At 58.1% G+C, this 12,174-nt stretch overlaps 1 protein-coding gene across 7 annotated transcripts in view; it reads right to left on the bottom strand.

Annotated features, from left to right (window-relative positions):
* PACS2 (phosphofurin acidic cluster sorting protein 2) overlaps positions 1–12,174 on the bottom strand; it is a 64,787-nt gene that overhangs the window by 22,059 nt on the left and 30,554 nt on the right. For 4 of the 7 annotated variants that reach the window (XR_011562753.1, XM_070775898.1, XM_070775897.1 and 1 more), the window contains exons 2-7: positions 6,499–6,586; positions 3,724–3,813; positions 2,313–2,438; positions 1,189–1,351; positions 624–697; positions 192–272 (exon numbers count right to left, since the gene is read on the bottom strand). Coding sequence is in view for 6 of the 7 variants with exons in the window: in XM_070775898.1 (XP_070631999.1) it covers positions 192–272; positions 624–697; positions 1,189–1,351; positions 2,313–2,438; positions 3,724–3,813; positions 6,499–6,586 (622 nt within the window). In the remaining variant the exon portion in view is untranslated. The remainder of the gene's footprint in view (positions 1–191; positions 273–623; positions 698–1,188; positions 1,352–2,312; positions 2,439–3,723; positions 3,814–6,498; positions 6,587–12,174) is intronic. The other 3 variants (XM_070775899.1, XM_070775900.1, XM_070775902.1) reach the window with 1 other exon arrangement.

Raw genomic sequence — 12,174 nt, 5'->3', positions numbered from 1 at the left:
TGGCGTGGAGCCGCGCCCACCTTCACGCTGTTTGCGGGGAAGAGGCTGGACCTCAGGAGAAGCCACAGAGCCGGGCTTCCGGGGCAGCATGCGATCGGACCGGCCGCCCCACACCCTGCCCGCCCCCTCGGCCCCCACCCCAGGCCCCCGCCCCCCACTTCCCCAGGTTAGTAAAACCAGTCTCCACCGACCCTGGTCATGGACGGCGTTCTTACTATCGATCGCCGCTGCTTCTTGGGCTTCCCCACATCAAAGTCATCCTCATCCAAATCCTGCAAAGACAGGCCGCTCCTGAGCCCTACACGGCCCAGGGACCCCCCACGTGGACTTTGGGTGTCAGAGCGCCTGCTGGCAGCGCCCAAGCCTCAGGACACCGTGCTGGCGGCTCTGGGGGTCCTGGCATCCCCTCAGGGGCCCCACGTGGCTCCAGTGACCCCGGCCCCCTACTGCCCCCGGTACCTCCTCAGCCCCCTACCTGCCCCCCCATTACCACTCGGCCCCATCCGCCCCTGTCCCCCCCCGTTACCCTCTCAGCCCCCTACCTGCCCCCTGGGACTCCCCCATTACCCCCGCGGCCCCCTACCTGCCCCTGCCCCCACCCCGTTACCCCCGCGGCCCCCTACCTGCCCCTGCACGGCGTCGTCACTGGCCTCCTGCTCAGAGGAGAAGCTCTCATACTCCTCCTCCGAGTAGTTCTCTGCGGAATGAGCACACAGAAGGGAGGGCACCCTGAGATTCCGACCCCCAGAGTGCAGGGAGCCGCGAGGACACGGCCCCCACAGCCGGCACGGCAGGTGGACAGCCCCCACGTGCCCCCTCGGTGGTCTTCCTGCCCCTCACAGGGTTCACCCCCACGTGCCCCCCCGCCATGGTCTGGCCCTTCCTGACCACCACAGGGTCCTGGATCTTCTGCTGGACCGGTCCCTGCCTGTCCACCCCCGCCTCAGGGGAGACAGTGACCCCAGCTGTGATAGAAGACGGCCCAGTATGGTGCCAGACCCGAGAAGGCACCACAGCTTCCCGAGACTCGCTCAGTGGCTAGGTCCCAGTGTGGGGGCGGGGCTGGGACGCCCACCGCCCAAGGGCCGCCTGCAGACCCTCGCATCACCTCCCCAGCTCCCCACGCCTGCAGGCTCATAGCCGGGAGGTGGCATCCATGGCAGAGAGGCGGCCCAAGGTGGCACTCACCGGTGGACTTGGCCTTGGGGCCGGCCTGCATGGCGCTGTCCTCGTGGTCGATGGGCTGGCTGGACAGCGAGAAGATCCAGATCTCAGCCACCTTGACCGCGGCCTCCTTGATGTTGCTGCAGAGGCTCAGCACCTGCCCGCCCTCCGCCGGCTGTTGCAGCACCTGCGGGGGCGCGGCTCTGGAGACCCTGCTGGCCCACGCCGGGGGCACACACGGGGCTCCGCCAGGCCTTCCTCTTGGCAGCGACCAGAGGGGCCGCGGTCAGCCAGGCAAGCATGGGGGCAGGGGGCGCACAGGGCAGGAGGACAAGAGGGCACGGAGCCAGTGGCCGGACCACGAGGGAGCTGTCACATCAAGCGGGGCAGTCGGTGCCAGGCCCAGTCCCCGAGCGCCGAAGGCCCCCCAGCGCCGAAGGCCGTCGAGGAGAAGCGGCGTGGCAGCAGGCAGCGTGTGAAGCCCCAGGGCCAGCCCAGATGGGGCCCGAGCCTCAGGACTCAATGCCAGGGACCAGGCCCCAGGAGGCCAAGGAGGACAGGCCCCTGTGTGAGCCGGAGCTCTGGTGCCACAGAGCAGATACCCCCTGGGTTTGGCCCAACAGGACGGGGAAGCCCTGGGGCCGCTCTGATCACGAGAGAATCAAGCAGACCTCTCTCTGGGCAGCAGAGCCCCACACCCCCGCCTGGCACTGGCCTATGCCCCCCACCAGGACCCCAGGTGCCCAAGCAGTTCACTGGACGGGCCTTGTCAGGACAAGCCAGCGAATGAATGCCTCCACGTTTTAGAAGCTGTTTTTGCGGTCATTTGATCAAATCCAGCCTAATGCTGGAGTTTTAGGGACCAGATTATTTTTTAATTTGGGGGACTCAGCTGGGGCGGCCAGCTCTTTCGTCAAGGAAGAAAATGAGGCTTTTGAGAAAAGCAGCACCTCCTATCACTGTCACCAAAGAAGCCATGTTAACAAAGGGGGCTGGCAACGCCCCTGGCCCACCACCCACCCGGGCAGCCTCCTTCCCGCTGGGCAGGAGGCTCAGGGGGGCAGTGAGGGCGGGGTGCCTGCAGGGACGCGCCCCCACCTGCCCTGCCCACCAGGAGGCACAGGAGGCCATCTGGCCACAGCCCTCACCTCAGCCATGTTGATGGAGCCAGCCGCCAGCGTCTTGTAGCCCAGGATGGTTCGGTTCTTGTACCTCTTTCTTCGCTGCAGCATGATCTGAAGCTTGTTGCCTTCTCTTTTCAGGAAGTGGGGGTACTGCGGGGGAGGGGGGCTACGGTGACACAGACGGCCACGCCCCTCGACACCCACGGATCACGCACCTGAGCCCGGGGGCTCCCGGCCCGCTGGTCATCGCAGGCCGTGGTCACACAAGAACGGCCACTGGTGGCAGACATGTGCCACATGGTCAGGCTCTCAGGAGGGGCCCATGCATCTGGGGTAACTGCTCAGCGGGGCACCTGCCTGGCGGTCCAGGGCGCCGTGCCCACCCAGCACTCCGGGCCCAGGCGGCCACGCCCGCTCCCAGGACCGGGGCGCTTGTGCACACTGGTGCGCGCGTGTGCACAGAGCAGACGTGCACGTTTCCTCAAGGGTCCCAACTAACAGCCTACTGTAAAAGCCGGGGGCCACGGGCTGCGCTCCGCCGGGGCAGAGGTGGAGGGGACACAGCCGCGTCCACGCCCGGGGAGCCACAGGCCCGAAGACAGCGGACTGCACGCTTTGGAAGTTACACTCGACAGGCCTGATTCCTGCGGCATTCCCTGGCGGTCGGGACTCTGGCTCTCACTGCCGAGGGCCTGTGTCAGTCCCTGGTTGGGGAGCTGAGATCCCAGAAGCCACTTGACATGGCCAAATAAATAAATAAAATAAGAATAGAACCTGACTCTCCTCACCACCACCCCCACGAAGAAAAGTCAACACAAAACCCAGAAGGCGCCATGGGGCTCGGGCAGTAGCCGGGCTGGCAGGGCTCTCGCAGACTGGCTGCAGCACAGCCCCATCTTACGGCTCACAGCGACAGGGGTTTCTGGGATTTGGAGCCACTGATGCTAATGCAGCAGGTGTGCTCAGCCAGAACTGCACCGGCTGAATGGAAACAACTCGGGTCTTAATTATGCAAAGAGAAGTGGGGGGAGGAGGAGCCTGGGGAATGCTGGCCTGCCCAGCACCCGCCCCCCTGGGAGACCCCTGTTTCACACAGGGTTGGGGGGTCCCGGTCTAAAGCCCACCAGCAGCGCAGCCCGGAACACCCGAGGGGTTTGAACTTACAGCGCGGGCCGTCCACGGCCCCACCCCCTCTCCGCCTCCTTTTGTCTGAGATGTCGAGTTGCTTTCTGCCCCTCCCCAACCCGCATCTCTTCTAAACACGGATGAGATGACCGAACCTGAGCACCTGAATTTTGGCCTCACCACCCTCTCTTCATCTTGGGAATGTGAGGAAAGACTCGACCTAACACCCCAAGCACGTTTCTAACCCTGGAGAGCCCGCCTCGTGGGAGAGGGGCGGTCCGTGCCGCCACAGGGCGAGGGCGCGGCCCACCTGCAGAGAGAAGGTCAGCGCCAGGTCGGTCTCCACTTGTCCGCTAGGGGGCAGCACGATCTCGTGGGACCGCAGGATCCGCTTGGAGCCCTGGCACAGAACAAGGAAGCCGGACTCAGAAGAGGGCACGTTGCAGCGAAACGGCAAAGGCCAGAGTCAGTTCATTTCAAAGTGTCAGCGGAAGAGCTGCCGACGGGGAGGGGGCGGGAGGCCTGAGCATGTGACTCCCAAAGGCACCACCGGGGGTTTATCCCCAGCCTTAAAACAGCCCGCATCCTGTCCTGGAGAAGACTCTGGAGAGTCCCTTGGACATCAAGGAGATCAAACCAGTCAATCTTAAAGGAAATCAACCCTGAATATTCATTGAAGGACTGATGCTGAAGCTCCAATACTTTGGCCACCTGATGCAAAGAACTGACTCATTAGAAAAGACCCTGGTGCTGGGAAAGACTGAAGGCAGGACGAGAAGCGGACGCCAGAGGATGAGATGGTTGGATGGCATCACTGACTTGATGGATTTGAGTTTGAGCAAGCTCTGGGAGAGAGTGAGGGACAGGGAAGCCTGGCGTGCTGCAGCCCATCGGGTCACAAAGAGTTGGACACGACTGAGCAACTGGACAACCTCCTCTACAGGTTTGTCCCAGAGCCTGAGGAGACGAGACTGAGATGGGTCACGGCCAAGCTCCCTGCACTCGCGGGATGAACATGAAGGTGGATGAGCAGATGTGCGAGAGGCCACGTGTCCCCAGGAAGGCAGAACCATGATGGGTGTCCTCCCCCGACTCCCACAGCAGAATGGGTGAGGTGGTCAATGACTGAAGCCCAGCAGCACATCCGCAGGACGGGGAGGGCAGCACCCCCCGGAACCAGACCCGGGGACCCAGGGATGGAGGCAGAGACAGACCCGGTGGGTAGCACACTAGGGAGCCTGCAGGCTGGCCGGGAAGGTGAGAGTGAAAGTCACTCAGTCATGTCCTACTCCTTGCGAGCCCACAGACCCTACAGTCCATGGAATTCTCCAGGCCAGAACACTGGTGTGGGTAGCCTTTCCCTTCTTCAGGGGATCTTCCCGACCGAGGGATCGAACCCAGGTCTCCTGCATTGTAGGCGGATTTCTTTACTGGCTGAGCCATCAGGGAGGCCCCTGACAGGAAAAGCTATTCACTAAATGGCCATAATAACGTGGACAGATGGTCCGCAGAGAACACCCAGTCCCGACCTCAAACCTTGGCCCAGATGAAGTTCCAAATGGATTAAAGATGTTCACCATAGGATCATCTTAAAAACAGCTGTCCCAATGCAGACAGCCTCGGGAGCTTGCTCCACTGAGTGCAGGAAGCAGACACAGCGGGACTAGCTCAGCCCCGCGTCCGGGGAGCACCGCGAGGACACAGGCTCACAGGGCTGGGCGGGCGAGCAGAGGTCACCCCGTGGCTGACATCGGCTCCCCAGCGTGCAACCGGGACAAGGGGTGCAGAGACGGGTGAGGGCGGGAGCAGGTGCTGGCCCCGGAGAAGATGCTGACAGAGCCGCAGCGGGAGGGCACCGTGCCAGGCTCACAGGGAGGACACCCCCGTGGCCTGGCACTCCCCACCCCTGGCCTCGCCCCTGTGCCCATCACAGCCATGCCCCCAAGCTCCCTGTACTCCTGAGCCCGTCTGGGTCAGGCCCTCAACTGACAGGCCTGTGCCAGGTGAAGAGGAGTCCCAGCAAGGACGCGGGCAGGGGCAGCAGTGACCACAGTGGTCAGCCGGTGGGGCAGCTCATGTGCCCTGAGGGCCTGGGGGTGGCAGACGAGCCGGGAGCAGACTGAAAGGCAGGCGACCCAGCGGGATGGGAGGCCCGAGGATAAGCCAGGGAGGACGCCGCGTGGGGTCAGGCCGGCAATGCGGGCGCCGAGGTGAGCTGGCAGGACGGGCGAGGCGGCTGCGAGGGGGCCTGGGCCTGCCAGGGGCCAAGTGTTCCGTAGGGACAGGGTCCAGGCGGGACCACGGGGAGGGCAGCTGGAGGGACGGGGCCCCAGCGTGGGGGGGGGGGGTTGGCTGTGTCAGAGGTCAATGGCGCGGGTATCGGGGGCCAGGAAGGGTCCATCCCCTTGCTCTGACCCAGAGAGGTTCCCGGGCCAGGGGGCCCCGAGCAGACCGGGCCACCCGTGGGCTGGCGGGGCCGGTTCCTGCGTGGGCATTGCCCCCTGAGCTGGGAGTGCCACTGCCCCTCAGGCCAGGAGCCTTTCCTTGGATGCCAGGCTCTCCTCCCCAGGCCCTGGGCTCCACACTGACCTCCAGTCTGGAGGGCGGCCTGGCCCCGAGCCCCCGAGGTGCTCCCGGTGGTCCCGTCGGGAGGCCCTGCAGACCCTCAAGGTCAGAGTGCTCAGGTCGGCTGCAAACACGGGCACCAGCAGCCCGGGGTCGGGGGGTGAGGCCGGACTCCACCCTGAGGGGCTAACCCTCCGAGGTCCTCAGAGGACAGGCCACACCGGGTATGTGCCCCTTTCAAGGAGCTGCCCGTGGGCACCCATGAGCCACGCTGGGGCAGGAGGGGCCGTGGTGGTGGGCCCAGCACAGCCCCCGCCGCAGGGTCTGCAAAGGGCCGAGAGCCGCCCTGAGAGTGGACGCGGGACCCGGCCCCCTCAGAGGGCCAGGGGCCCCACGGGGCTAACAGGACCCCTCCTCCAGGGCGGCCAGGTGGGGGTCTGCACAGGGGAGGGCCCCGTCTGGTCCCCAGGCAGCAAGCACACCCGCAGTGCCCCGGGGCGGCGCCAGAGGGAACCCTCACCTGCATCTTGACGGCAATCACCACGGAGATGAGCTCCTTCTCCAGCTCCTTGAAGACCACCAGCTTCTTCAAGGTCAGGCTGCACAACCTGCCAGAGCACAGGCAGGCTCAGCGGCGGCCGCGCGCGGACGCCCCGCGGGCCCCCACACTCTGGTCCCACCCCGCGGGCCCCCAGCACCCCGGTCACTCGAGGAGAGCGGCGGCCGTGCATGCGGACGCCCCTGCGCCCACCCCGCGGGCCCCCACACCCTGGTCATTCATGGAGACGGGCCTCGCGCCTCCCGGGGCTCTGCCCAGGCCCCGCCAGGCCGCGGAGGCTGTTGGACCAAGCACCCCCCTGCAGAGGGTCCACAGACGGGCAGGGCAGAGAGCCGGCAAAGACACAGACCGGGGAGCCCCCAGGGATGCACTCCCAGCTGCAGGATTCCGGGGACCCTGCTCTCAGGGTTCACCTGGGCCCCGCCCTCTCCTCTGTAGGGTCCCGCCCGCCCCAGCTGTCTGCACGGAGATGCATCCGCCCTCCACCCGGTGCACAGGCGCCAAGGGGCAGACACGAGGCCTCCCCCGGCAGCAAATTCTCCAACTGCGCGCCCCAGCATGGAGACACAGCGCGCCCCACAGTCCCTGCCGCTCCGCAGTGAGGTGGGGACCCCAGCAGGACCCCACACGTGGCAGGGCCCCCCTCGCAGCCCCCAGCCCAGCCCCTCCACCCACGGGGGCTGCTCTGACTGGGCAGGGCCAGGGAAAAAGCTAGAGAAGGAGACTCACGAAAGGAGTTAATGTTCACCACAACAGACCACATCCTGGGCAATGAAGCAACGCTCCACACACACGTTAAAGAACCAGAATCACATACTCTATGTTCTCTGACAAGAATGGAGTTAGCTAGAAATCAGCTATGGGAAGACGACTGGAACCCATCAGCTACTTGGGAAACGACCACACACTGCTAAATCACCAGCAGGACACAAAGGAGGCTGGAAGGACATTGGACACATTTTGTGTGGATGAAAGGCACAAACACAGTGTCAGGGACTGTGGGACGCGGCTAACGCGGTGCCGAGAGGAGAGCTCACAGCGTTCAGTGCTTACAGGAGGAAAGAAAGACACTCTCCAGGGCACGATCCAAGCTTCACCTTACAACACTAGGAAAGAGCAAATTAGCCCAAAGTGAGAAGGCAGGAAATGAGGAGAATAAAAGCAGAACAACGAAACTGAAAACAAAGACACAATTAGAAAAAGATAAACCCACATCTGGGTCTTTGGAAAGAGCAATAGACTTGATTAAAAACTCTAGGAACACAAAAGAAATAAAAGTGAAGTCGCTCAGTTGTGTCCGACTCTTTGTGGCCCCTTGGACGGCAGCCCACCAGGCTCCTCAGTCCATGGAATTCTCCAGGCAAGAACACTGGAGTGGGCTGCCATTTCCTTCTCCAGGGGATCTTCCCGACCCAGGGATCGAACCCGGGTCTCCTGCATTGCAGGCAAGGAGAGATAAGAAAACCTTCCTCCGTGATCAATGCAAAGAAACAGAGGAAAACAACAGAATGGCAAAGACTAGAGGTCTCCAAGAAAATTAGAGATACCAGGGGACTATTTCATGCAAAGATGGGCTTGATAAAGGACAGAAATGGTACGGACCTAATAGAAGCAGAAGATATCAAGAAGAGATGGCAAGAATACACAGAAGAACTGTACAAAAAAGAGCTTCATGACCCAGATAACCACAATGGTATGATCACTCACCTAGAGCCAGATATCCTGGAATGCGAAGTCAAGTGGGCCTTAGGAAGTATCACCACAAACAAAGCTACTGGAGGTGATGGGATTCCAGTTTACCTATTTCAAACCCTAAAAGATGATGTTGTGAAAGTGCTGCACTCAATATGCCAGAAAATTTTAAAAACTCAGCAGTGGCCACAGCACTGGAAAAGGTCAGTTTTCATTCCAATCCCAAAGAAAGGCAATACTAAAGAATGCTCAAACTACCGCACAATTGCACTCATCTCACACACTAGCAAAGTAATGCTCAAAAATCCTCCACGCCAGGCTTCAACAGTACATGAACCGTGAACTTCCAGATGTTTAAGCTGGATTTAGAAAAGACAGAGGAACCAGAGATCAAACTGCCAACATCTGCTGGATCATAGAAAAGCAAGAGAGTTCCATAAAAACATCTACTTCTGCTTTATTGACTAACACCAAAGCCTTTGACTGTGTGGATCACAACAAACTCTGGAAAATTCTTCAAGAGATGGGAATACCAGACAACCTGACCTGCCTCCTGAGAAATCTGTATGCAGGTCAAGAAGCAACAGTTAGACGTGGACATGAAACACTAGACTGGTTCCAAATCGGGAAAGGAGTACATCAAGGCTGTATATTGTCACCCTGCTTATTTAACTTATATGCAGAGTACATCATAAGAAACGCTCGGCTAGATGAATCACAAGCTGGAATCAAGACTGCGGGGAGAAATTTCAATAACCTCAGATATGCAGATGACACCACCCTAATGGCAGAAAGCGAAGAACTAATGAGCCTCTTGATGAAAGTGAAAGAGGAGAGTGAAAAAGTGGCTTAAATCTCAACATTCAGAAAACTAAGATCATAGCATCTGGTCCCATCATTTCATGGCAAATAGACAGGGAAATAGTGGAAACAGTGACAGACTTTATTTTTGGGCTCCAAAATCACTGCAGATGGTAATTGCAGCTATGAAATTAAAAGATGCTGTCTCCTTGGAAGAAAAGCTATGACCAATCTAGACAGCATATTAAAAAGCAGAGACATTATTTTGCCAACAAAGGTCCGTCCAGTCAAAACTATGGTTTTTCCAATAGTCGTTTATGGATGTTAGAGTTAGACTATAAAGAAAGCTGAGCACCGAAGAATTGATGCTTTTGAACTGTGGTGTTGGAGAAGACTCTTGAGAGTCCCTTGGACTGCAAGAAAGTCCAACCAGTCCATCCTAAAGGAGATCAGTCCTGGGTGTTCTTTGGAAGGACTGATGCTAAAGCTGAAAACTCCAATACTTTGGCCACCTCATGTGAAGAACTGCCTCATTGGAAAAAACCCTGATGCTGGGAAAGATTGAAGGCAGGAGGAGAAGGGGACGACAGAGGATGAGATGGTTGGATGGCATCACCGACTCGATGGACATGAGTTTGAGCAAGCTCTGGGAGTTGGTGATGGACAGGGAGGCCTGGCGTGCTGCAGTCCATGGCGTCGCAAAGAGTCGGACATGACTGAGCTGAATCTGTGAAGCAGGAATAGATGAGAACCCCTTCCACGTGATAAAGAGCATGTCCAAAGGCCTCCAGCAAACATCATGCTGGACGGTGAGAGACGGCATATTCTCCCCTAAGGCTGGGAGCGAGGCCAAGCGCATCCTCGCAGCACTGCCACTCCACACAGCACCGAAGGCCTGCCCAGGGCGAGGGAGGCGAGGCAGAGGGTAGGGTCGTTATGTAGAATGTCCCAAGGAATGTGGGAGAATGTGGAAACAAGCTCCAGGAACTACTGAGGTTACCAACATGGAAAGCAGCGCAGTTCCATATACGAGCAACGAGCAACGGAGTCAGTGTGTAAAAAACCTTGCATTTACAAAAAAACCAAATACCTAAATCTAATACAGTAAACGCTGGGTCTGCATGTTAGGCACTCCCAACTGCTGTCAGGGCCCCTGCCGGGCTCACGGACACGACTGCTGTCAGGGCCCCTGCCGGGCTCAGGACATTCGTTCTCCCCAAATGAGACCGCAGATGTGGCCCCAGGTGCAGTTCCAGTGAAGTCCCCGTGAGGCTTTTTTATAATTACTAGTTAAGTAACTTTTCAATGTATATGGAAAGGTGAAGGAACTAAAACAATCGAAATAATTTTGAAAAAGGAAAACAGAAACAAACAAATGGGGCCTGATTAAACTTAAAAGCTTTTGCAGAGGAAACCACCGACGAAACAAGCGACAACCTGTGGAGTGGCAGAAAATACTTACAAACGATGCAACCAAGAGGGCTCAACTTCCAAAATACACAAACAGCTCAGACACCTCAGCACTGAGAAAACCACCAATCTGATTAAAAATGAGCAGAAGACCTCAACAGAGATTTCTCCAAAGACATCCAGACGGACGACAGCCGTGAGGAGACTCAGCGGCCCCGACCGTCAGGGAAACGCGAGTCTAAGCCTGGAGGAGGCGCCGCCTCCCACCGTCTGAAAGGCCACCGTCAGAACGTCTACATCAGACACGCTGAAGAGCACGTGGGGAAAGGGAGCCTGCCTGCACTGGAGGCGGGAAGGAAAGCCGGTGAAGTTAGCAAGGAAAATGGAACGGAGGTTCCTCAAAAACCAAAACAGAGCTATCGTGTGAGCATGGAACCCACTCCCGGGCACGTACTGGCTGGAGACAAAACTACTAACTTGAAACGATACATGTATCCCAGTTTTCACAGCAGCATTCTTGACAACTGCCAAGGCATGAAAGCAGTGAAGGAGGCCATCAGCAGACGCGTGGATAAAGAGGGCCTGGCGCGCGTGTGTGTGTGTGTTTGTGTGTGCGCGCGCGCGTAAAGCGCAACATTACCAGGCCATAAAAAGGAATGAAATTCTGCCACTTACAACTCTGGGGGACCTAGAAATAAGTCGGACAGAGAAAAACAAAATACTCCAGGTATCACGTATATGTGAAATCTAAAAAATAACATAAATGAATGTACAGAGCAGAACAGAAACAGATTCAGCTAGAACACACCAGTGGTTACCAGTGGGGCAGCGACAGGGGGAGGGCTGAGACAGGAGGGCACTCGGAGGCACAAACCGGCAGGCATAAAGGAGACAAGTTAGAAGGATGCGCTGTACAGGGCGGGGCAGAGCCAGCACCTTACAGCAACTTTAAACGGAGTTTAATCTGTGACACTATTGAATCGCTATGCTGAAACTAATATGATAATGTAAGTCAACTGCACTTCAGTAGAAAACACAGTGACTTTGAAAAAGAAAAACAGCGTAGTCGGGCACGTCTCACCCCGAGACGGAGACTTGCTCTAAACCGACAGCTCAACACAGCATGCTGGTGGCCAAGGGCGGGCGCGTGGAGCGGCAGAGCAAGCCCAGTGAACGGACGGCGTCAGCACGCAGACCTCTGCTCTGCGAAAAGCCCTCTCAAGGGCACAAGAAGACAAGATAAGAGTCGGAGAAAATACCTGCAAATCACATTTTCGACAAAGGGTTTTATCTGGAATGTGTGAAGAATGCTCAAATCTCAATAATGTGAAAATAGTCCAGTGAAAATGGGCAAAACATTTTAACAGACTCTTCACCAAAAAAGCCATGTGGCTAATAAACAAGCACATTAGAACATGCTCTACCTTATTAGCTGTTGCTGTTTACTCGCTAAGTTGTGTCTGACTCTTCTGCAACCCCATGGACTAGAGCCCTCCAGCCTCCTCTGCTGTGGAATTCTCCACGCAAGAGTACTTGGCTTGTAAAGAATGGAGTGGGTTGCCATTTCCTTCTCCAGGGGATCTTCCCAACCCAGGAGTTGAACTCACGTCTCCTGCGTGGCAAGTGGATTCTTTACCCCTGGCCACCCGGGAAGTCCCTATTAGTTATCAGGGAGATGCAAATTAAAGCCAGAGTGAGACGCCACACACCCGTTACAGCAGGGAAACAAGATCC

This window comes from Bos indicus, chromosome 21 (assembly GCF_029378745.1).
Source record: "Bos indicus isolate NIAB-ARS_2022 breed Sahiwal x Tharparkar chromosome 21, NIAB-ARS_B.indTharparkar_mat_pri_1.0, whole genome shotgun sequence".
Taxonomy (NCBI): Eukaryota; Metazoa; Chordata; class Mammalia; order Artiodactyla; family Bovidae; genus Bos; species Bos indicus.
Note: the sequence above shows the minus strand (reverse complement) of the source record. Positions and strands in the feature narration are given on the sequence as shown.